This window comes from Erpetoichthys calabaricus, chromosome 9 (genome assembly GCF_900747795.2).
Source record: "Erpetoichthys calabaricus chromosome 9, fErpCal1.3, whole genome shotgun sequence".
Taxonomy (NCBI): Eukaryota; Metazoa; Chordata; class Cladistia; order Polypteriformes; family Polypteridae; genus Erpetoichthys; species Erpetoichthys calabaricus.
Genome location: NC_041402.2, coordinates 143,581,800 through 143,607,509, shown reverse-complemented (window position 1 = coordinate 143,607,509; position 25,710 = coordinate 143,581,800). Strand labels below are relative to the sequence as shown.

Genomic DNA, 25,710 nt, shown 5'->3' with positions numbered 1-25,710 from the left:
AATAGGCTGCTTCACACTACATCATCACAGACTTAGTATGAATATTTTTACCAGTGACCACTATTTTGCATTTCAGTTGTCCAGTTCAGGAATAAGATACTACCATAGCCTAACCCATCTTCTAATGTTAGACAGTAATCCAGTGCATGACCTTTTCCTTATCATCCATCATTCTTCCTAAACTGCTTATTCAGGCAGGATCATGGGGCTGCTGGTGCCTATCCTAGCAGTCATAGGGTATAAGACACGTATAATACTGGACAGGGGACTACTATCAGTAATATGATTTTTCATTTATTCTCATTACTGTGAACATTTATATATGCTTAATATTGATATTAATATTTCTTAATGTAGCAACTTACTATCACCAGTCTTTGTAATATGCATGTCTTTGAATTGTGGGAGGAAACCCATGCAGACACAGCAAAATACAAAAAGTATTTTTTTAATGGATTTTGTGGGTAAATCTTAAAAAATATTTTATAGTGTTGGTTATTTGTTTAGTTGTAAGTGAATTTATTTGGAGCAGACTTTACTTCAACATTCAGCATTTTATCTCAAACATGGCCATCTCCCTGTGTCAAAAATATGTTAATGTTTCCATTTTTGTTATCTGTGTTGCCCATTTTAGGACTGAGGTAGCATCGGGTACAAGAATCGTGCCTAGAAGGGATGCTAGTCCATTGCACAACACACTCGTGAACACACAAAGCAAACCTAAATAAAAAACCTGGTAACCCCTAACTTTAGTAAATCAGTTAGGATAGTTGCTTCAAAAACCCATACACATCACTCCAGAAATTCCTTTCTTCCCATCTTTTTAATAAGGAATATTAGAGATCATAAACCTTCCAGAAGTGTAGCAGTTTTCATATGTATCATGTGACCATTTTATATAAAAATACATTGTCATACTGGTAGAAGTAGTTAGTAAACAATCTGTTTTTGAAATGATGTTAATATTTTAGAATTTCTGTATATGTTTTTAACCTGTCTTGTATCTAGTTGTTTGTTTTATTTCATTTCTCCCATTTGTGCATAGGTGGGTAAAGTCAGTCCTGGAGGGCCGCAAGTTCCAACCCAGTTGCTTAATTAAAAACTAACCCTTGTCGATTATTTAATTTCATGGCTTGCTAGTGTTTTAACTCTGCCATGTCAAGTCATTCTCATATCCTAGATTTTTTTTCCTTTCTCCAAATGATTTGAAGTCCAAAACAGATGAGATATTCTCAGTACTTCACTTTTTTCTCTTCACTTTCCTTCCAAGTATTTAATTAAACCCAATACTGCATGATAAATACACACAGGGGTAAATGGAAACCAGCGAAATGTAGAAATGCTGATTTCATTTGTCATTTGCATCTTATTGCTAATAAGGAGCAATTAAAAACCAAGAAAACAGCTGTTTTAAGACTAAAATAAGCAATAAGAGTTCAAAATCTTAACGAGTGACACAACTAAAGTGAAGCAGAAGTGTTACTTGAGCAATAAGTGCATCTTATTAAGCAATTGGGTTGGAACTAGGGGTGGGCGGTATGACCAAAATTCTATATCATGGTATTTTTCTAAATTATCCCGGTTTCACGGTATTCAACGGTATTTTTTTCCCATGCATGAGTGGATGTTAACCTCATTTTCCGCTGCAATTACTGCAGTAGACTGGCTAAGAATAACCTATTGCACTGTCATGAGCATTGTACATTGTACAAAAAAAACCAATTTTAATGTGCACACAAGTATTAATACAGGTTTGCATGGCCCCATAAAGTGATAGTTTTCAAGAGGGTGGCACTAATGAAGAGAAGGAATCACATTGCATGACAGATGCAGTCAAAATATAGAGCCTTTTCATTGAACAAATTTTACAAACAACTTAAACTATAATTTTGACAACATATTTTCAACCATCCAAAGAAGCCTTTAGACTTAGTAAAATATCCAGAGGTGCTTGTTAAAAGTTGTATTGCACTGAACATGTCTTAGAAAAGGAATAAATAGTAAATATTTTTTGTAAACCAACTACACTTTCTGTTAATGTTAACCATCTCTGTCCACTGACATGTTAAAGTGACTTTTTAAACAGCTTTACCATCATTAAACTGCATAATATTTAAACTAAGAAATAATAACAGTAAAATAAGTAATAGTATTATTACTGATAGCTGCACTATTACTTCAAGACTTGAAGCCCAGGTGCATTACACAGTATTCACCGAATTAAAATAAAATAAAACAAGTCCAACTTGGTGATGACATCTTTTACCAACTGAACCATCATTTAGGCAAACTGCATTAATATGGACCTTGCTTCAAGCTAAGCTATATACATAAATGATAAAACTGCAACTTGCATTTATGATGCCATTTGTGGTATAGCCCTACGGAATCGTATTAGGACCATGGTGAAGAAAAAAAATACGGACACAGGGAAGAAAAAAACAAACTTTATGTCGAGAATAAAGTCGATATGTTGACTTTATTCTCGACATTTCCACTTTAATTTTGACGCTTATGTCGAGATTAAAGTCAACATTTCCACTTTATTCTCGCCGTTTATGTTGAGATTAAAGTCGACATTTCCACTTTATTCTCATAGTTTATTTTATAATTAAAGTAGAATGTCGTAAACTAAACTTAATCCTAAAATCAATGTTTAATTTACTAGATTTTCTCAAACCCCGTCATAAGTTAATGCAGCACATTAAATGCTTTGTGTTGTGTTCCCCGACCCAGTTGTTAATCACTACGCTTCTTAAACTGACTTCCTCCGCACTAAGAGGAGGCGCCGGCAGTAATCACCGCATAGAATCCATTCACTTCATGATATTCCTGCTCTTTGAAAATTTAGAATGCTAAGATAAATACTTGATATCATTTTCATGATGAAATGCATTTAAGCAGGTAATAAACATGCACGGTAGTGAGGCGATAGTGCTGCTCCCTCGCAGTAATGGGGCACCAGATGTATGTTCAGTGTAGAGAACTTTATGGCAGGTGTGACGAGGCTCGAAAAAACTGGATGTATGAATGGGTATAACAAAGGTTTAACTTAAATATTGTGTAAATGTTGGGTTTGTGAGCTGGTGGTCAGAGACACGAACACAGAATTCAATGGATGTTCTTCTGAGCGGGCTTTTTTTATTGCATGCGTGCTGTCTGTCTGACGTACCAAAATCCCACTTCCTATCCTTCCTTTTTCTTTCTCCACATAACCAATCATCACACGATAAACGTCTTTGTGAAATTAAAACTAGTTATAAAATAGCCCACGGAGTGTTCAGAACTTTAAAAATATCTTCGTTATACATGTTTAATTATGCCATCCATTAAGGGTTGCGCCCATCCCAGTAAGCATTGTGTGTAAGGCAGGAGCAAATCCTAAATGAGTCGGCAGCACATCGCAGGGTGAATACGAGCAAAACATACACTAGCAGGGTCAATATAGCATAACAAAACCCCACATCCTACATGACTTTGAAAGGAAACTGAAGCACGGCCAGTAAACCCACCAGAAAAACATGCAAATTCAAGGCAGGGTACACCCGAGACACCCTTGCTGCGAGGCAGCAGTTCAACCATCACGCCGCCGTGCCCCCACATGATTAATACATGCTTTAATGCATTTCATCATGTAAATGATATCAAGTATTTATCTTAGCATTCTAAATGTTCAGAGAGCAGGAATATCATGAAGTGAATGTATTCTGTGTGGCGATCACTGCGGCGCCTCCTCAGTACAAGAGGAAGTCAGTTTAAGAAGCACATACCGATTTAACATGGCTCGGGGAACACTTAACACAAAGCATTTAATGTGATATATAACTTAAGAAGGGGATTGAGAAAATGTAGTAAATTAAATATTCATTTAACGATGAAGTTTAGTTTACGATGTTCTACTTTAATAACAAATTATGAGAATAAAGTCAACATGTCGACTTTATTCTTGACATAAACGGCGAGAATAAAGTAGAAATGTCAAGAATAAAGTCAACATGTCGACTTTATTCTCGTCATAAGCGTTGAGATTAATGTCAACATGTCGTCACATATTACACAGTACCCAGGTACATTACACTGTATTGAAAACAAATAAAACAAGTACAACTTGGCTTGCAGTATTATCCAGTAATATAGAAACAGTATTTACACATTTGAACATAATGGTCCACATCCGACCTTTTAAAACCAAAGTATCTCCAGGCAACGGATGTGACTCCTTTTTTTCGGCAAAAGTTCTTCTGTGTCATCATGTTCAACTTTATCGTCAGCTACAGCTTCAGTTTCGGAATGTTCTCTGTCCATTTTCACCTCACAATACCTACACTACCTATTTAGCGGTGTAGCAGAGAAAAAGGTCCCCACTTGAACAGTTTCCCGCTGCGCCACGTTCCGAATGCCGTTTAGGCAATTTAAACCGGTGTTGTGATATAAGAAAAATCCATATCGTAGCAAAAATAAAAAACGGTTTTCGGTATGAACTGGTATACCGCCCAGCACTATTTGGAACAAAAACCTGCAGCCACTGCAGCCCTCCAGAACTGAATCTGTCCACCCCTGCTTTTGTGGGATGCAATTGAAATAACAAATTTCATGTTTTCTTTTGTAGACATGACCAAATAAAATCCTTGAGCCTTGAATAAAATGGTGTGTAAACTCAGTCATGGGGACTCCATGGTGCTGCTAGTTTTTTGTTCTATCTTCTGTTTGTAATTGGACTTGTAATCTAAGTAAGCAGGATGTTGTTGTTTATTAATTACCTGAGATTAGTTGGGGATATAATGACTTCAAAATTGTGAAACTGTTAGGAACAAAAACTGGCAGCCACATAGGGTCCCCCAGAGTTTCAGAACCACAGACGTAAGAGAATTTAAGTTCTTTGTTTGTTTAGGATGTTAATGCTTGAGTATTTCCGGAGCTGCATGTGCTTATTATCTCTTCCTAAATTAACTATTACTGTAAATCCAAGTTATTGTTTAACTTTTTTAGCAGTGCTTTTAATTCTTTTTTTATGATGTAGAAAAAATTGTCTGCTGTGAATGCAAATCAACAGCTTATCTTTTTATTTCAACAAGTGAAGCAGCAATGGATATACTTACTTTATTAGGATTCAAAAGTTTTTCTCAGACCTAGCTGCATTAGGATTACTCTCAGATGAATTATTAATCATCTTTTCTTAAAGAAGGAAAGATTGCTGTCTGAGTGGTATCTCTGTGTGTATGCTGATACTTATTTTGTCTTTGACTTTAGCTTTTTTTTGCTGACTAGTGATTATTGTCTGTAATATTTTAATGCATTTGTCCAAACTGTTATAAACAATCTATACAAACAAGTGAGTTCACCACTAGCAAGTAAAGGATGAAGATAAGACACTACTCCAATCTAGTGACAGGCATGTGTTGGACAGATAAATATGTTCTAAAATAAAAGTTGTGATTGCTTGAGTTATTACACTTAAAAAAAAAAAAAAAAAAAAAAAAAAATGTTTGAAAGGCATTACAAACAGCATTTGGATGGATGGCTGTGGCTTGATCATGTGGTCTGTACATGATTAATGGAAAAAAACAAGTACAGCAACTGTTTCTGAAAAATCTACAGCATTTAAATGTATAAATACATTACAGTGTCAGAACAGATTAGAATTTTTGGAGGACTGGTAAAGCTGGCTTAGTGGAACATTTTGTTATTTTGCTTTCTGTCCTTGAAAAGTATATGCTTTAAATTAAATCTGAATACCTCCAGATTTGTAAGATTGAAAATAACTGTTAAATCATAGGGTTAGTTGCAGTGTGCTCCCAGCTGAGGATGATCCTGTATGGATCGGGTCTTAGTACGTATTTACGGTAATTTGGGGTTTAGTGCTGCTGCAGTGCAACCTAGAGCTGCGGAGAGCAGCAGACAAGATGAAGACTAAGTGCAGCTGCAGTGTGCTTCTAGGGGTCAGAGAAGGAGAATAAAGTTGCATACTAACGTCAACAGACTTGGTATAACGGGTATGTTATAAAATGAATTCCACACGCATCACATACTCTGTTAGACATGAAAAAGCACAAAATTGCCATTAAAAAATATTAAAACCATATTTAATTTTTATATTTTGGTATTACATTACATATTATATTAGATTTTATATCTGGAATGAAGTATAGCGTGATACTGAATCAAATATTTAACTCAATGCCAAAGTAAAAGACAAGCAATGAATATAAATATACTGTGTAGTATAAGAAATCGAAAATATGGATCCACATATATTTAACCATTAATCTTCAGTTAAAAAAAAAAATAAGCGGAGTCGGATGAACTTGGAAGCGACCAGCTGCGCCTCCACTAACCCCAAATCTTCTTGCATGATCTGTAATTTCCTTTCTGGTTCTTGCTTTCATCGGCTTCCACATTTTTTTTTAGGTGTGCAATGCTGCTCAACCGTCTGTTTGGAAAGTGTGCTTTGAAAGATGCTGCCAGTTTCTTCCATGCTGTAGTCTGTCAGAGCATTGTGGAGGCATGTTTGCGGGTGTCTGCTATGATATCTCTCACAATATGTATTATTTAGAGCTTGTGCTGCACTGTGAAGTTTGTGCTGCCTTGAGACATTATTCATGAATAATATTCTGCTTTGACTAGATATTTTATATGCTTTAGTGATTGATTGTCTAATTAATTCGGTTTATAGGAAAAGATGGGTGCATAATGAATAACACGTATCAACTTTTCTGTATTATATAACTGTAATTGAGAAACGTGTTATAGAGGCATAATTACGCTTCAGATTTAATTCTGCCAACGTGTACTTCTCATTGTCATTACTTTCCATATGTAGATTTCAGGGCCTTTTTATACACTCAGAATGAGTTACATTTACAATAACAACAGCAACACTTGGTTTTGATCTAGCATAGCTCAATTATAGCAATTATTTATTGTTTTACATTAGAATGTACATTTTCCCTGTTCTCTGTCACTTTAAATCAAGTGGAATATATAGCAGCACATTATTGAGAGAGAGTGAGACGTTAATAGCAAGTGCACCACCATTAACGGGCAATCAGACGTCAAGCTGAGTCAACCGATGAGAAACACAAGGCCAAAACAAGAGTAGCTGCAGATTAGTTAAACTTGGGACTGATCTTCTGTTTACTTAGACAGCACTTAGACCTGAGGATCTTCTCTTAGTACCGCACTATGTACTCTCATCTTGATCCACTGGTAGTACGGTACTATCTTGGCAACATTGCAACTGATCAATGGCGATTGCCCTGTGTCCATTGAATTTCCTCTCAAAAATAATGTTACTCTCAGAACACATTATATAGTTTTGCTGTAAGGTTCTGTTATTTTTTTGAGTTGTTTAAGCTGATGTAAAACAAAATTTAAAAAAATATTGCATTATCTTTAATCATAATATAATTTATTGAAATAATGTTGGATTTTAAGATAGCACAATATTGCCTCATAGGTTGTCTGGTTGGTCCTGGCTGAGTTATTATCAGTATGGAGTTTGCACATGCTCCAGTTACTCTGGTTTGCCTGCCACATCCCCAGAGCCATTCAGTTTACATTAATTGCCACTATGAGTGGGCATAAGCATGTGTGAATATGTCCTATCGAGAGCCAGCTTCTACTGTTTACTCAGTACTGCTTGTATAGTACACAGATGCTAAGATCCTGCACTGATTTACGCAGGTATAAAAATGGATAAAGGGATTTCAAGAAGCTACTTGGCTCTGATCAAACACCAGTGTGGTGCAAGATGGGAGATCAAATCAGTGAGGCTCTACATGAGAGAGAATAGAATGAGAACTCACCCCGACAGTGGGAATGTACCGTATATACTCGTGGATAAGGTCTCCTGTGGATAAGTCGGGACTTGATTTTACAGTATAATTTCTAGTATTTTATAATGTCGGTCGTATAAGTCGAATGCGGAAAACTCACATTATTGGTACAAGGGATTATGATATGCTAATGGCCACCTGAGGGAGTAACCACGGATCACACTGCCTTTTTTTCTATGTGGGTGTGGCAATGCGCTGTATCAGCACGTGCTCCTAACTCTCTCTCTGTCTCTCTCTCTCTCTCTCCCTTGTGCCCATGTCACCACACGGTAAAACCCAAACTATTCCGAAGGAACATTTGCACTGCTTTGTGTTTTTTGTATCTTACACCCTCATGCACCTTTATCGTAAAAGCATCCCTTATCTACGATTAAGCATTCGATCAGAAGAAAATATGAAGCTGGTTTTAAATTAAACATCGTTGAAGTAGCGAAAGAAGTTGGTAACTGTGCTGCTGCAACAAAATTCGATGTGTTGGAGAAACTGATGTGACATTGGAGGAGGCAAGAAGATGTAAAAAAAAAATTAAGTGTCACATTTTTGAGCGGGCATACAGGTCGGGGTCTGATTTTACGATCGATTTTTCGGGTTTCAAGACCTGACTTATATGTGAGTATATACGGTAGAAGGGCATTTTCAAGAGGTAGTAATAAAGAATGTGAAAGAAAAGGTTTAAAGGTTTAGGCAATTTGAAGATGTAAAATGCCTCATCTACAATGAGATCATCTAAGTACAGTAAGTGCTCTGGCACCTTTTATAACACTTATCATAGAAGCGGTGGTGAGGCTCTAGTCAGGCAGAGAGCAAAGTAGAGAGTAGAGAGAAAGCTTGAGACTGAGATACTGGGGTGTGTACTTTACTGTAGAAAAAGATGTCAGAATTTTTATGGATTTAGGACAAAATATATTGTGAGCACATCATATCAAGGTCAGTTAACAGTTATAACCATTGATGGCTTGGCATGCAGACTGGCTGCTTTTTCTGCTTTCAAGTAGGTTGTTGGTGCACAGAGCAGTATGTTGATCTTTTACTGTTTGTAAAATAAAATTTATGAGAGTTTTTATAACTTTGTGCCTAAAAGTGAAACATCTGTGCTCATATGGGTTCCCCTCCCTCTTCCTGGAGTGGTTGCGACTGGGTCACAAAACTCCCTAGCTGTGTGTGGTCTTTGGGACAATAAACAACGTGAAGTCTCTCTAGCAGTTTTGCTATATTCATGAACTTGGAGAGAATTACTCAGTGCAGAGAACATGGACCCACCTGTGCTTGCTGCCCCACTGGCTTTCGTAAGAAGACACTGGCGATACCATATCTTAGCTGTATCGCTGGTATATTAGTCCTATTAATCTTTGTCTCGAAAAAATACCTCCAGATAGATAATATTTTAAGTGAAAACTTCAAGCCTTGCCCTCTGTTGCTGAAGTGTTTTCACTTGCACGTTGTTGAGCCGCGGCGTTTGCTTCGTTTCAACTTTGTGTCTCTTTGTCTGTGTCATTAGCATGATGTCAGTGTGGCACCGCAGCGTTTGCTCCATACATGTCGTTCGTAGTGAGAAGTGAGGTGCGTGCAAGCGCTGAAAAAATTTAAAGATGCATGCATGTGCTATCTAGTGGCTGTGGATGACGGTGAGCAGAGTGGACTGCTCCATACACACACACACACGCACACACACGGGTCTTTCATTTATATATGTCTAACTAGCTGCGTGTGGCCTTTGGGGAAAAATAACAACCTGAAGATTCTCTAGCAGTTTTACTATATAATGGTGTACTTGGAGAGGCATCAGCTGACTCTTAAGAATTACCCAGTGCAGAGGACAAGGACTGACTTTTGCTTGCTGCCCCCACTGGCTTTGGTAAGGAGACACTGGCGATGCCATATCGTGGCCGTATCGCTGGCATATGAGTCCTGTTAATCTTTGTCTTGAGAAAGTACCTTCAGATAGACAATATTTTAGATGAAAACTTAAACCGTAGCCCCTTGTTGCTGAGGTGTTTCACTTGTACATTGTTGAGCCGTGGCATTTGCTTTGTTTCGACATTGTGTCTGTTCATCTGTGTCATTACCACGACATTGTTGGTGCAAGTGGCATTTGCTGCACACGGGTCTTTAAAATTGCATGCATACATCATCTAGTGGCCGTGTTTGAGCGTGAACAGAGCGGACGGCTCCATACACACACACACACAGGTCTTTCATTTATGTATGTCTAATAATGTGAAAACACATTTAATGTGACTGCACTTGAAACTTCAGCATTCTTCTTAGCATTGAAGTTGCACCTCCATGTAGTGATTTTGCTAAACTAGAATTTAGAGTCAGTCCCACAAGCTCTACTTGTTTGCATGTGTCCCTTTGTCTTTGAAAAACGGCACAAAGTTCAAATTCCCTCAAGCTGAATGATGATCAATAATTAACAGAAGTTAATGTCACCTATGAAATGAGGTCCCAGCGTTGAATGTGTTACACCAGAACATTCACTTTTCTTAGCTTTCAGTATGGCTGCATGTTTTTTTTTTGTCAGAATTATAATGGAAAAATAAATCCTGAAGTCAGATGTCTGTTAAAGACTGCATCAGCTTGTCACCATGCCATTTGAGAACGTGGTGTTTCCACAAGTCATCTACCAGGCTGTGATACACGTAAACGTTCTGTATTTAATGAGATATCGAGCAGGATAGTGGTGCAGTGCTGTGCTGCGCTGCATGCTGCTGCCTCACAGCTCTATAGTTAGAGCACCAGTTACTGTACTTTCCATGTTCTCTCCATGTCTTCATGGGTTCTTCTCCCCAATTCCAAAGAACAGCAGGTTAGGTTGTCTACTTTAAAAAGGCACTGTGTGATGTGTGAGTGCCCTGTGATGGACTGACAACCCTTCCAGGATTGCCCAATGTTGATGTCATAGGTTTCAAAATCCCTATAACTGTAGCCTTGCTGAAGTTAAATATATTTATCAATACAACCACAAGTGAATTTTGCTTAAAACTGGGTGGAAACAATTACACGGCTCACTGAATGTCACATTTCTAAACCAGTCTGACAGCTCATGAAGGTGGCGCTCAAAGCAGGGGCAGTGATCTTTTGAACTGCAAAGATCAGAGGTGCTCTCATTAACCTGGTCCAACAGAGAGCAAACTTCGGTTTGCGAGGCACTGTCAACAGTCAGAAAGTCTCCTAAAAAATCTGATTAGACTTACAAATGTATGTCACAGGTAGCGCTGCCGCCTCACAGTTGGGAGACCTGGGGACCTGGGTTCGCTTCCCGGGTCCTCCCTGCGTGGAGTTTGCATGTTCTCCCTGTGTCTGCGTGGGTTTCCTCCCACAGTCCAAAGACATGCAGGTTAGGTGGATTGGCGATCCTAAATTGGCCCTAGTGTGTGCTTGGTGTGTGGGTGTGTTTGTGTGTGTCCTGCGGTGGATTGGCACCCTGCCCAGGATTGGTTCCTGCCTTGTGTCCTGTGTTGGCTGGGATTGGCTCCAGCAGACCCCCATGACCCTGTGTTTGGATTCAGCGGGTTGGAAAATGGATGGATGGATGGATGGATGTCACATGTGCAGAGAGCACATTGCACATTTTAAAAATAAACATAACCTGATATAAAAATAAACATAATCTGATGAAAGGGAAAAACCTTTTTGTAGCATCAGATTATATATTGGCATTCAATGGCATCAATGGACGATTGGTAAACATGAACAATATGTTATCGCAGGTGCTGTGTGCTCTCTGGTTGTTCAGTGTTATGACGATAGTGTTGCAATTGATGTACGCTTGAAGGAACTGGCAGCTATGTTCATGAAAATATGAACTGCAAAATTAATATTTGACTTAAAAGGACTGCCGTTAAGAAAGCTGATAATGAAGTGCCAAAGGAGATGCAGATTTCAGTACTCAAAACACCTGAATCAACAAATCTTCCATTTAATAACACCAGTAGATACACAGACTGCACATCTAAAGGAATAACATTTAACATTAGTGTCTAATTGGAAACATTACTGTCTAACTGGAAATGGCAAACGTGCCATGGCAAAGTAGCCGTAGCATTTTTAACACGTCGTATATCTGTAGGCCACAATGCTCATCTAATATTTGCTGTGGTTATATAGTGATGCAATAGTCAAAATGAGAGAACGATATCATAGTAGACAGAGGCAAACATGTGGCGCCCAGTAGCTGTGGTGGTCTACGACATGCATCTGTCTCCAATGTCACACCACTCATTAGAACGGTCATTTATTAAGCTTCAGTTACCTTGTGCTACTGAGTTCCAGAATGGATAATGGCAAGTTTAGCATTTTATTTTCTCTCAGCATCAAGTCTTTTGTTCAGTATCCTTTGATTTCTCCCTAAAAACTAAATGCATGGACTTCAGAAAGGGAGGGCGGGTGTTTTAGGAAAGCTATGCGGATGTAGCCTTTGCAACGCAGGTTTTCGCAGCTGTTCACTGGTTGTCTCCAGACATGTATTCTCTGTTGAGCATCATGTCTGGCCTCCATAAGTCTACTCTAACCCTGAACTGCTTTAAGTAAGATGGCTAAAGGATGAATGAGCATTGAAGGTCATGGTTCTTAGGGGTGTTAACGGTTATATGTTAATTTTGGATAAATGTTTAAACTACGTGGCAGCATACGCTGATCTAATTACATATGTGCAGGCATGTGTCAAGTTCCACAGTCAGTTTTCCTTATTTTAAATATTAAACTGGCTGTATTCCCATGTTGTCGCTGTTGCAGTTGTGCATTCATTGGCTTCATCATGTCCCCTTGGTAAACACTAATCCAATATAAAAGGAGCAGAGGGGTACATCTGCATCATCAGCTTTTACCAATCTTCTAGAAATGCTGGAAAGTACCATTCTTTGTTTTGTCACTCGCCCCTTTTTTTTTCTGTTGTACCCACGTGGGCTAACCACATTTCTTGCTTTGCTGGAGCCATTTGAGTGAGGTCTGATATTGTAAGAATATCCATAAGGCTTCCAATTTTAAGTTCCTCAAAGAGTTCCAACTTCATCCCAGTGCATAGTCATTTTCTATTTTGATGACCAGTAGTAATTTCTGTGCATTTTTAAACCTTTTGGGTTATTGCTTTATTGTTAAAATGTCATCATCATCTTGTGTAGTTTTGCATATTGTTCTTTGCTGGCGTCACCATTTTTGACTGCCTCTTGTTTATTGTCGCTATGCCCATCACCAGTCACTATGTACTGAAACATCATTGTAGCTTTTGAAATAATTAAAAAAATATATATATTGTCACTGGACTTTTTTTCCTTCTACTCCTGGCTTATTAACTTTGTGGCCACATTGAGAAGGTATGTACACAAGAATACATTTCTTAGAAACATTTGGTGACACATCTTGTGCCTCCAGCAAACTATATACACCAGTCAGCCACATCATTAAAACCACCTGTCAAATGGTGAAGGTCCCCCTCCTACCACCTAAACAGCCCTGATCTGTCGAGGCGTAGACTCCACAAGACCTCTGAAGACATTAGCAGCAGATCCTTCAAGTTATTAGTTGCAAGGTGGGATTTGCGTGGATCAGCCTTTTCTCCCAGCAGATCCCACACATGAATAATCAGAATGATATCTGGGGAATTTGGAGGCCAAGTCAGCACCTTGAACACTTTGTCTTGCTTCTCAAACCATTCCTGAACAACTTGTGGCAGGGCATATTATCCTGGTGAAAGAGGCCACTGGCATCTGGGAATACTGTTGCCATGAAGGGGTGTACATGTTCTGTAACAATCTCTATAGGCAGGTGGCACCTGTTAAAGTAACGTTCACATGAACGTCGGGACCGATGGTTTCTCTTTTGCCTCTGTGGATTCCCTAGACCTCCTCAGGTTATTTGAATTCCATGCTAACCAGGAGTGTGCTTTCATTTCCATAGCACTACCACTCTGCTTGTTGTGTCAGCATTAAGTGAAAATCTTATCGCTCTTATCCTGAGTTTTAAAAATAAGTTTATGGTTGCAAGCGACAGAGGAGGAGGAGGAGGAGGACTGGTCTGCAGACTTTTAATCTTCAGTTATACTGAATGAACCCGGAGATGCAGCAAGAGTTAACACTGAGAGAAACTGGCATTTCAGAGTAAAGCTGCAAAATGCCCCGAGATATTCACCCATTCCATTTATTTCATGTAAATAATGTTAATGACTTAGTAAGTACCTACAGTTTCTATCAAACAAATTTAACTAAAGGACATTTTATTGTGGCTTTACACTGAAATATGGTCCATTTTTTTATCTGTGTGTTTAGTATAAGAATTCTGCATCACTCTGGAAATTCCTTTAAAATAACAACATTAATTTTATCTTTCAGGCTCTAGTGTCACTTGATGCCGGTGAAAAACTGCATGCAGTGTCCCAGTATGCACCACCACAGAGACACTGTAAATGGCTCGTCTCAAAACTCCGTCCTTCAGTCAGTGCTTAAGGATTTCTGATTCTGTCAGGATAATTTTCAGTATGCCTGACCCAGGATATGAATGTAAATTGTTGTTAAATTCTGAAATGTATTTTCCTCCATATTTATATTTTTTAAAGGTGTAGAAATAAATTTACTTTTGACATCTAAATGTGAATTTGTATTTATGAATACAACCAAAAGCAATTAAAAACAGCCACATTTAAAATGTCTCTTTTGAAACATAATACATTATTCTTAATACCTGTGGAAAGCAACCTTTATTATTAAATAAATTAAATTTTTTCCTAGAGCAAGCAGACTTCGCATGATTATCTCTGGAACAATGCAATACATGTCATCTACTCTCTTGCATCTATAGCCATTTGGAAAAAAAAAAAAATCGGCTCGATATAAAGTAGGAAGACATGACGTCAGGTTCATTTCAGTTTAAAAACTACGTTGGATGAAACTTGATATTATCATCACTTTTAAGTATAGGTCCTTTGAAATTCACCTGGACTTCATCTTGAATAAACGCATGTCTGTTGGCTTGCAGCGAGGTCTGCCTCACCTTAAATGGGCTTTGCCTAGCACTGCACTTCCTAAATTTTGACAAGCAAAAGCAGCTTGACCTGTTAGTCTTGTTGGACAAATAGAAGTTTGGGATGGGTTTCTAGTGAAGTGAAAACAAGTCTGCTCAAGATACTGTTCTCCTGCAAATAGATTTAATCATGAGGGGGGTGGGGGGGAAATAAGATTCTGGGAGGACTAAAATCTTTCTACAAAATAAGTATACCATAATATACTATAGGAGAAACAAAATTCACTGATGTGTAGTGCTCTCCTCAGAGATGTGTAACCGACAGCCTGATCAGCTGCTCCCTACTGTTTAATGACACTTTACAATACACATTTCTAACAGATACTACCAAAGGAAAGGTAATAATTTGTCATTTATTGCACTTTGCTTTATCATATATTTTGCTGCTCATGGAAGGCAACAAAAATCAAATGTTCCTATTGGGAGGCACTACAAGAAAAGTCCTTTACAAAATGACAGAAATCAAACACATAATTTTGATGCATAATTTTCACAAGTCTTGATTTTGCATTGACCTTTTACAGTAGTTCCCAAACCATGAGAAGGCTGCATAATACATCTTCACATTTATAAAGGTAGATTTTTTTTTTTAAATTTCTCCCTAACCTATGCAAAATTAAAAATTACGGTATAGTCCAATGAACTGAAAAATTTAAGGACTAACCTTCAACAGATAATCACTTTTTAACAAAGCTTTCCCCACAATGCTATGCAAATTACACAAGTATATCGATTCTACACTGTAAGCTTATGCACAATTAAGTAAAAGAATACAATTGAATAAAAAGATTTGATACGTAACTACTTCTAAAATTAATAAATGAATTTCTATTCTCAATTTATATGTACAAGTTATAATCTCCTATGCGGCCAAGAAGAGAAATACTGACACACCTAAAGCTCACACCCTGAGAAAAAAGGCTAACAATATGTGGTTGAAAATGTGCATAAATTAACTGGATTAATCATTTTTGTTTAGAACAGGTAACAATATGGAAGGACACTGCTATAAAATATCCACTTTTATTTTATTTTGAATTCTTTATTATTTCATAGTAAAACATACACAGGTACTCATTTTATTTAGTAATTTCAAATGGCCAAAAACATCACATTTTCACAATTGACAATAACACATTTAAAGTACTATAATATATATAACAACACACACACAACACTTGGATAATATTAAATGGCCCAAGCTTTTCTTAGATATTTAAAAGGATGTCTTTCTAATTTGACAGGATTGTTCTGCTTTATATACAGGTGTGCTCAGTATTGCCATGTATGCACAGAACCTAAAATGGCCCTCAGCTAAAAGGTAGACTTTAAAAACACATCATTTATTTTGCTACTGAATATTTGTTTTATGCATTTGTCTCATGTTTAATTCTCTGACTACGTGCTTTGTAAACTTCAATGAGAAGATCTTTCACATACTGGATTTCTCTCTCGACAGAATCTGCTTTATCTCGAAGCTCTCTATTTTTTCCTTCCAGGCCTCGCAGTTCGTCCTCAAGGCTATCCAGTTCAGCTCGCTTTCGCTGTCGATACCTGGCAGAGCAAAGAAAGGAGGAAAAAAATATATTATTTTGTGCAAATGGGAAGTTCTTGCAATGTCTGACATCTCACCTCAATTTGCTATAAGGCTCAATTTTGAAAACTTCAAAGAACCTAACTGTTTTAATGTAAGCAGCACTGAACTTGCGAGTGAGGTGGACAATGGTCTTCTGACTGAACACTATCATGGGCTAAATTATTCCATATTTATCCAAAATTGACTAATGCTCTCCCATGACTTAAGATTCAAGAATATAACCACAATTCCTGAAAAACAGGAAAAATATTGCAACGATAAAAATATATATTTTATACATATATATAGCAAATGTATTTTCCTGTCAAAATAGGAGATTTCCCTAAGTGACTACTTTTACTTGGTTGCTTCTTAGGTTATTAAGCCAAAAGGGTTCTTATAGCAAAAGACCCCCTAAGCGTCATGGTGCCCCATCGTTAACTTCCCAACACTTTCTCACTGTGCTTAACAGACATTCCCCACAATGTCAGTTATAGAATTACAAATAAAACATGAAAGTCAAAACTACCTAGATTAAGAAATAAGGCCCTTTTCATCATTTACAAGACACATGGCTCTTAGAGACCAAATGAATCCAAAACCCTACAGGCAGATTTTTGCTAAGAGAACTGGATTGACTGATCAACTTAAAAAAAAAAAAAAGTCACAAATACAGTATATCATATGTATGTATGTATATATTTTATCTTCTTATATAAATACGTTACCTTGGCTGTCCGTTTGTCTGTCCAGGATTTTATATCCCCTGTAGCCCCCAAACCGTTTGACCTATTGACCTGAAATTTGGTACACATATACTACATGACGTCTACTATCCACGCCCGCGGTGATGAATGACCTCATTGTAGAATCGACTCTCGGCAGCAGGGTGGCCTGCGGCGCATGTGTACGGGCGCTGTTCTCATCCCTACCACCTTCGCCGTCACTTCCACTACCTCTTCATATCTTAAATCATTCTGGAGGCAGATTGAAGACTTAAGTGCCAGCTTAAGTGAAAAATTAAAGAAAACGTACTAAGTACTTGCAACACAAACACTGGCTTCATCAGTTTTAAAGTGTAATGATGCTGACGAAAAAAAAAGAGAAGAAGCAGGCCACTAGGTTGGATAAAAAGAGCTGTTCAGGAAGCGCATCAACCTCTGATCAAACGACTGCTAAATGTAGAGAAAGAGCATGAAAACTATGAATGCTCAAATCAAGTGTATTCATTGCACGTTATTGTGCAGTGAGCCATTACTGGTATATACTGTAGGTGTATATATGTGTGTGTGTGTGTGTATATATATAAATACTGCAAATGACAGAGTATTTGCCACATGTTCATGTTTTGCTACCCTATTTGCAGAAAAAGTAAAATGACAACACTTTTACTTAACATTCTTATCCCATTTCACAAAACTGCAGCACAGTAATATTTATTTAGTGGTCTCTCTTTTGACCTTATAATTACATAGAACAAGCTGATAGCAGCAAACACTCATGTGAGAAAGTGAAATGTTACCTAATGACATTAGCAGTTTTACAGTTAAACATTTTTTTAGGTTTTTTTTTTTTTTTTTTTTAGATAATCTCTCACCTGTGTGCGGCAGTCTTGTTCTGATCCCTTTTTTTCTGCTTTCTTTCTCCAAACTTTGCTCCACTAGCTGCAGTACTAACAGGAACTTCCTTTTGTACTCCATGACTGAAATCAGCTTCCTGTGTCACCCTGTCTCCATCACTGGCCCTCTCTTTTCTTAGGCTACTGCATTCACCTGCACGTACCTCTGCATCCAGGACACAGTCTGAACCGTGTTGCTTTGAATAGCTTGTGTAGTAATAGCTACCACGGGATTTTTCAGACTTGTAATTTTCTACACTTGTAGCCTCATTAGCAGACTCCAAATAGTTGTAGGTCTCTCTGGCTTGTGATGCATTAAAAAAAGAGAGTTCTTTCTCTTTTTCTCTACTTATACTATTAAGTGCAACAATTTCTATCACCTCATTACTATTAACAGATTCTATTTCTTCACTGCCCAATGCACTAACAAGATAGTAGTCTATTGTTTTTCCAACTCCGCTAACTGCTTCTTTGTAACAATTTCCATCATCCTTCAACAATGCTTGCTTGTTGCCAATGCAAAACTCACCACCTAATGATTTATTGTCATCGCCAGAAAAGCTGTAGTAATCAACTGATGCATCTGCACCAACTGCAACATTTCGTTTAATACTCCAGCTTACCGTCTCCAAATCCTCATCCAGTCTTGCATCACTCAGAGACCTTTTACGATCATGAATATTTGTTGCACAGCTGCAGCTGTAAGGGGATGGTCTAGGAGCCTTGGTGCGGCCAACTGGGCCACCACAAAAGCTCAACAGGTCAAGCTCTCCTGTAGACAATGTCACAAGAAGAGGACTTGTTTCAGCATGGCCAGAGTGGTATGAGGTATAGGGAAGCTGACAGTACAGTTGAGGAGTAGATTGCAGAACTGATTTGTCTGCTTTTTCTAATTTGTCTACTTTATCAGATTCTGACAGAAAATAATCTTCTAGCTGGGCAAGCTCTTCCTGCAGCAGGGAGGTCATGACTTCAAGATCAGATGGGACAGGAAGCTCATGCTGGGGAGGAGAAGGGGGAAGTGAGGAGTGGTCAGAGGGAGAAGATGACTGTGAAGGAGGAGAGAGGTATGAAGAGAAATCCACTTTTTCTGTCATCCAATCACTGAGACCATCACCTATAGAATCAAAAAGAAATTTGTTTTAAACCTCTTTTTATTTTTGGTCCGAACACAGTGTAGAACAAATGGTGTCATGTAAATGAAAATCATTATTTGCACACTTACCAATCAAGTGCTGATTCTCAGATAGTTCCTCTCCTCTCCTCCCCAGCAGCTGACTCAAGTTACCCTGTGGAAGAGAGTGGGGCTGCACATCCATCTGGCAGATGGATGCACCAATTTTCCACATTGATGACTTTGCCATTATTTCTTTCTGTCCGATTCAGAAAACCAAAAAAGGATTTTGTGCTGGTGCCAGTAACCTGAGCCTTGTAGCACAGCGTGCGGGAAGCATTGTGAGACCTATTAAAGAGAAGAAAGAAAATTTATTTATCCAACTAATAAATGTGTTTCTATAATCTTCTCTGCAAACGTAAATGCTTACTTATCACTTATCTTTAATGAATGTTAATTACACTTTATAATAAGTATATACCCAATTACATCCAACTACCCAAGTTTAAAGACTGAAACTGACTAGTGTTTCTTATCTATATCATTTTCTTTTTTTTGCAAAATACATCCTTGAACTTTGTGTTGTCTAAGAATTCAAACACACATTTAAATTTGCTTCAGTAGGAGAGATGCAAAACAAATTACATTTTCAGCCAAATGCTATATGATTTTTGCTTCTTCGCCTTCTGGCAAATTCACTTTTTATGAAGGTGCAACACGAGGCAAGACTAGCCCCCCTGGATACTCGAGATGGTATTCTGTCTCAGAGTTTACATAACCAGCATGGTTTGCAAAACAAACACAATGTTGTCCTACAGAAATAGGATCAGGAGGATGCTACTTTATGCCAACAAATACTAACTTTATGATACAATTCTTCATGAACTGTAACAATATTGTTATGAAAAGTCACAAAATCAATGCTCATTTATACATAATCTGTAAAGGCTAGGTATACCTCAGCAAAACATGCTCTAACTATAATGTAAAAGTGTCTACTACATAGGTGTGGGATGAAAACTGGAGTACCTAGAGAAAAAAATAAAGAACAGGAAAATGTGCACACTATTCAAACGTAGGAAGATAGTTTCATTTTCCTCCACAAGAGGAGGGGGAAAAAAAATTGTATTTTCCCCTTATTAGTTTAGAGCTGTTTAGAGCTATTTTTTACTCCATGCCATCACAATACATCTGTACTCTACCCTTAACTATGTAGCTAATCCTACACTTTCAATTTAAAACATTGCTTATTTGCAGCAACAATCACATTGTCATGCCACTTCATTCTCTAACCTACATAATCCTGACCAGAGTCAAGATGTGGATATGGGCTGGATATCTCTGCTAGCATAGGACTGAAGGCAGAAGCAAACCCTGGAGAGGGTCCATCACAGGGCAAACATGCACACGCACATTCCCACACACTAAGGCCAATTTGGCGTTTCCAATTCACTTAGCCTGCACGTCTTTGGACAGTGGGAGGAAGCCTGAGCACCTGGAGGAAATTCACCCAGACATGGGGAGAACATGCAAAGGGAGGACCCAGGACATGAACCCTGGTCTTCTTACTGCGAGGCAGCAGCGCTACCACTGTGCCGCCCCATATTCACATAGTACAACTATAAATCAGGTGTACAAGTAGCACAAGAGTAACTGAAATAAAAGTTTTTTCATCAACACATTTATTTTGTTTCATTTGTTTAATATATATTTTGTGTTTAAAACAAAAAAAAATTAAAGGGACATTCCTGTAAATGCAAAAAAGTCTAAATAGAAATAGTTTGTGATTGAACTTGGTCTACTTCTGAATCTGGTACCAGAATGCACTTCAGGAAGGGAGAGTGGTCTACAGTTATCAAGCAACATAAGCATAGTGGACAATTTGCTTTTTGTGTTGCACACATTAGAAATACAACATTCAACATAGTTATAGAAATATTTTAAAAGATACAAATACACTACATTGTTAATAAGCTCAGAAAACTGGTGTCTCTCCAGTTTTCCTAATTTTTCTTCCAAAGATTACCTCTACAGACCTTACTCCACCCTTATGCTCTAATGCAGCATTTCCCCGAGGAACTAAGTGTCACAGGTAGGGTCCTGGCCTGTCAGTAGTTGTAAACGCAATTGTGATTTAGTGGGTGCAATCCCCTTCAGCATTTATTAAAATAAAAAAGAAAATACTGAAATGTAATGATTTCAAATCATGTCTCCTGTGCCGTCTTGAACACTCTTTAGAAGTCTATGTGGGTTTCCTCTGCATACTAATTTTATTCTACGTAGCCTGGTAGTTCTTAATTAGCCTGCCGCAACTAACATGTTAAGGAGTGTTCCCCATGAATGGTAAAATGTTAAAGGAGCAGAATCTGGCTCACTCACAACCCTGTACTGGAATAAGAAAAAGGTTAAATGACTGCATATAAGGGACACTGTTGACACAGACTGCAGTTACTGTCATACATGAATGTCAGATTGGATAATATTCTCTTCAACAAATGGGGCAAAACCGATTTCAGCTGAAGCTGTCATCTGGGAGCCTGGTAGCCACATAGTTTTAGCAGCAGTAAGTAGCCAAGGCGATTTTGTATACATGTTTAAGATTGTGAGTATGAAGATATATGTTCAAGTGATCAGGGTCAGAAAGTTGTTTTAGTTTAGGCCAAACATCTGTGAAAATAGAATTTATTGTAATGAGTGCTGTGCAGTTCACCGAAACATTGCTAAAAGTACAAAACACATTATCCTATAAAGGTAAACCACCTTTTTCATAAAGTGCAGCTAATGTTACACTTCTACATATGAGACCAAGTTTGACATAGTGCCAAAAAAAAAAAAAAAAAAAAAAGTTTTTGTGTTCTTATGAAAAATTGAAAAACAGATGTATAAGTCCTTGGTGTTTTAGTATATATTGCATGTTCACTGTTAATTTTATCCTAATTTTTTTGGTACACTTACTATTAATGAAAGTACAGCTGGCTGAAATACAGCTTCCTTTTCAGTTTATGTGGAACCTCAGATAATTAATTTAAACAACCAATATAGGATTCTGACATGAGGCATTAATAGATCTATGTTCAGTCCAACTTGACATTTATGTTTCAGTTTAAGCCCGGGTTAAATTTGGGACAGCCAAATTTCCCAGTACAAAAACATAACAAAAGTGTATTAGTATGGGATAGTAAGGAGCTGCTTTTATATAATGTTAGGTGTCACCGTCTCTCGATATTATTGCTCTATATTTTACAGACACCTTTATTTTCTCTTACACAATCAGGATATATTAAATTTGGCTGCATATGTATTCTTAAGAATGGGAGTACAGGGGAGCCAAAATATGTATTTTTATCCTTTTAACTTACTTTCAGGAAAATTATATATAATCAGACATTTTGTTATACTACTGTTGGCTAGAGTGTAGAAGTCTTTAACCAAATGCTCTCTGAAATTAGTGTACATTTTTCCCCCCCAAGTATCTGGACAGTTTGTTCTATTCTGTTCACTTTTTCTCCCATATTCTAAAGATGGCTTTCATCTAATCCAGAGCTGATCCACTTGATGGGCTCCTGCCACCAAGAGCCAGAACTAAATTTAGCAGCCTTGATAATGGATAGAAAGATGATGCCTGAAATTCTGTAATGTGAGATGGTGTTAAACATGCTGTTTACAGAACTGAAATTTAAATTTGCTCACATGTGATTTTCTGGGACTATGGGACAATGAACAATAAATGTTTTAGTGTTTGAGATGTGCAATGTAGGTATGACGCAATCATACAGTCATGCATTTGCATTAGCTGCCAGACACAATATAGTGGGCAAATGTTGCGTTTCCATGCCATAGACTCAACAGTGGTGGCCCACCATTTAAAGTAAATTACTGCCACCTGCATTGCAGCTGTACCTCTTCTGCCCAGAAAATACGAACTGAGGTCCAAGCCACCCAAATACAATACCAAGTCTGTATGTGTGAATTACCTTTACTCTATTTTTTCTAATATTTGTCCACACCCCACCACATTTAGAATCCATACAAAGCCTATAACTGGAATATTCTTGTAACAAGTTAATACATATCACACACAAGTTGCATATTAAGGAAATTGCCTGTGGTGAAATATTCTCCACCGTGTACCAAAAAAGCTGTATCAAGATGCTGAACTCCAAAGTTAAAGTCAAAATATTAACATGAAAAAGTTGAGTCTGACATGGAACGAAGCAATGAAATTGTCAGTTATCAATGCATAAAACCCTGGTGTCATATCACACATTACATTTTGATCCTCCAATTTTATAATCAAAATTTTATTACATAGCACTTCAAATGCAAAAGTAAATCATGACTGAAAATATCAGCAATACACAAGACTACAAGTTCTGCTTTATAAACTGTACCAGCAGGCCACATGCCTCCTCTCTAAAAAACATTTTGGCATTAAACAGTAAAATAAAGACTTGTTAAATATGATGGATTTTACTATTGTAAATAAATAAGCTAGAAAACCTGGTTGAAAATAGTGTTATAAAAGTGTTAAAAATATTGATATAATAAAGAATTTTTTTTTAAATTGAACAGAGGCAAAAAAGTGACTTCATATTTAAATTGGTTGCCTTCAAGCATACACTGTAGCTTTTATTGGTGGCTCAATACACATATAAATAAATACCAATTTCATGTCATAGCAGTAAGCCTAGACTCTCACCTACACTCGCCCCTCAGTAAATGATCAAATATTAAATTAAAAACAAAAATTCTTCCAGTTACTAGGAGAGATTCCACGGAATACATACACACACAAAACACTGTTTCCTGATGTGACCCTCCATTTAAGAAATTGACGACAATCAGTGTTCATTAAATGTACACTTGTAAAAATGATATCATTTATATGTAAATAAATAAAGTCGCATTTCTGAATAAAGCATTTTGTCTTCTTTAATATCTACAAAGTTAAATGCTAATTTAACAGATTAGTGAGAAAGTACACTGCAAAGTACCTCAGTGTAGAGTTTGTTATAATATCCAAGTCCAATTTAAATATTTTTTTATTATACTGTACTGATCTCGAATTATATAATATAATGTGTGTGTGGGGATGAATCTGTTAATTATATATAAAAATTTAAATTCGATATATATGAACAGATTCATCCCCACATATAAAATGTAATGCGCCAACACAAAATTCACTACTTGCCACAGCAGAACTTTATTATCACGACTATATGCAGTTTAACTGTAGTCAAACGTTATATTAATATATGCAGACTCGCATTCTTCTACACTACTTAGTATGAGGCATGACAGTTCTCGCATTAACTAATCCCACACCGAAAATAAACAGTGCCGAACATTTTCTACACTATACTGCTTCCTTGTCTTGGTTTTCGGAGTTTTCATGGTCCTGTTGCTTTTTCAGTTTTACTAGCATTCATTTAGCCGACGATGCCCATCCGCAGATACGAATTAAACAAAGACGAACTCACATTTCCACATTGAGGTCATTCGCCGCGAAAAAGGCGAAAGCACGAAATACTGCGTTCGTTTTATAAGTGAATCTGGACGACTGTGACTGAACCCAGGAACGAGCGATCACATGAGTGTCTTCCGGTCAGTTTCTCTTTATATGTAGACGACAGAAACTTGCATGGGGAAAAATAGACGCGAGGAACGAATACTTCACAATCATAATATCCATCTTAAAATGACCTTAAAATGATTTGTTAAACAAACACTTCCAAGTCAAATTCATCTAGCTTAAAAAATTAACATGCTTACAGCTACACATTTGGTTTTCTTTATTGCTGTCAAAGTCTCTTTTACCAACAGTAAAAGTTCGAGCAAACAAATCTCTCTCTCTCACACACACACACACACACACACACACACACACACACACACACACACACACGTTAGGCGGTCTGGCTAACTTTCTTTTAACAACTTTTCAACGATCACCTATTCAGCGCAAACTTGCACGGATTATGGCACCGTAAACGTGTCAAAAATCACACAACCTCATTACAACACTAACAAGACAAGAAAAAGTTTCCTTGTCGCGTCTTAATCAAGTTGTAAACTTTCTTCGCGCAAATTTCTCAACGTTAACTTACTCCATAGTTGCGGATTTTCTTGGTAGTTGGCAGTGAGTGCGTTGCAAATGCAAAGCACGGTTTTCGGTGGGGAGTGAGCTTTAAAGTTAGAGAGCCATTTTCATCTGGTTTGTTGTCTTCATGGAAAGTGAAGTACAGCACTATCTCGTCCTCTTTTTTTCTCTTTGTGCGTGTTTGGTTTTTTTTTTTTTTTTCTCACGCTGACAGTGACTTCGACAAGAAAAACCACTTTCAACTACACGCCTAGCAACGAACGCGTCACTCGGGACGCAACTTTAGAAGAGATCCTTCCGCTGAGCCGCTTAGTCTACAAGCAAAACACCTGTGGCCGATTTAAAAGCTGAACTTGGTTTAGCAAGTTAAAATACTGAACGTACATACAAAACAAAGTTTGTTTCGCACTTTGGACCATCTTTTCCCGCTAAGTCAGTTAAGTGGAC

The 25,710-nt window shown here is 37.6% G+C and overlaps 2 protein-coding genes across 3 annotated transcripts in view; one reads left to right on the top strand and one right to left on the bottom strand.

Annotated features, from left to right (window-relative positions):
* The window catches only part of stk36 (serine/threonine kinase 36 (fused homolog, Drosophila)), a 53,622-nt gene extending 39,208 nt beyond the window's left edge, over positions 1-14,414 (top strand). For both annotated transcript variants that reach the window (XM_028810288.2, XM_028810286.2), the window contains exon 21: positions 14,165-14,414. In XM_028810288.2, coding sequence (XP_028666121.1) covers positions 14,165-14,278 — 114 coding nt within the window. In that variant the 3' untranslated portion in view covers positions 14,279-14,414. The remainder of the gene's footprint in view (positions 1-14,164) is intronic.
* Positions 14,415-15,873: 1,459 nt separating this feature from the next.
* On the bottom strand, positions 15,874-25,467 carry atf5b (activating transcription factor 5b). The gene is made up of 4 exons (XM_028810284.2): positions 25,271-25,467; positions 19,272-19,508; positions 18,026-19,163; positions 15,874-16,406 (listed from the first exon to the last, which is right to left on the bottom strand). The coding sequence occupies exons 2-4, from the start codon at positions 19,408-19,410 to the stop codon at positions 16,220-16,222; spliced, it is 1,464 nt and encodes a 487-aa protein (XP_028666117.2). The 5' UTR covers positions 19,411-19,508; positions 25,271-25,467; the 3' UTR covers positions 15,874-16,219.
* Between the last annotated feature and the right edge of the window lie 243 nt (positions 25,468-25,710).

Excerpts from the sequence above, each read along its gene's own strand:
- atf5b (XM_028810284.2), bottom strand. The coding sequence starts at position 19,410 with ATGGCAAAGTCATCAATGTGGAAAATTGGTGCATCCATCTGCCAGATG. Across the intron at positions 19,164-19,271 it reads TGAGAATCAGCACTTGATTG|GTGATGGTCTCAGTGATTGG; the intron begins GTAAGTGTGCAA and ends TTGATTCTATAG. Across the intron at positions 16,407-18,025 it reads AACAAGACTGCCGCACACAG|GTATCGACAGCGAAAGCGAG; the intron begins GTGAGAGATTAT and ends TTGCTCTGCCAG.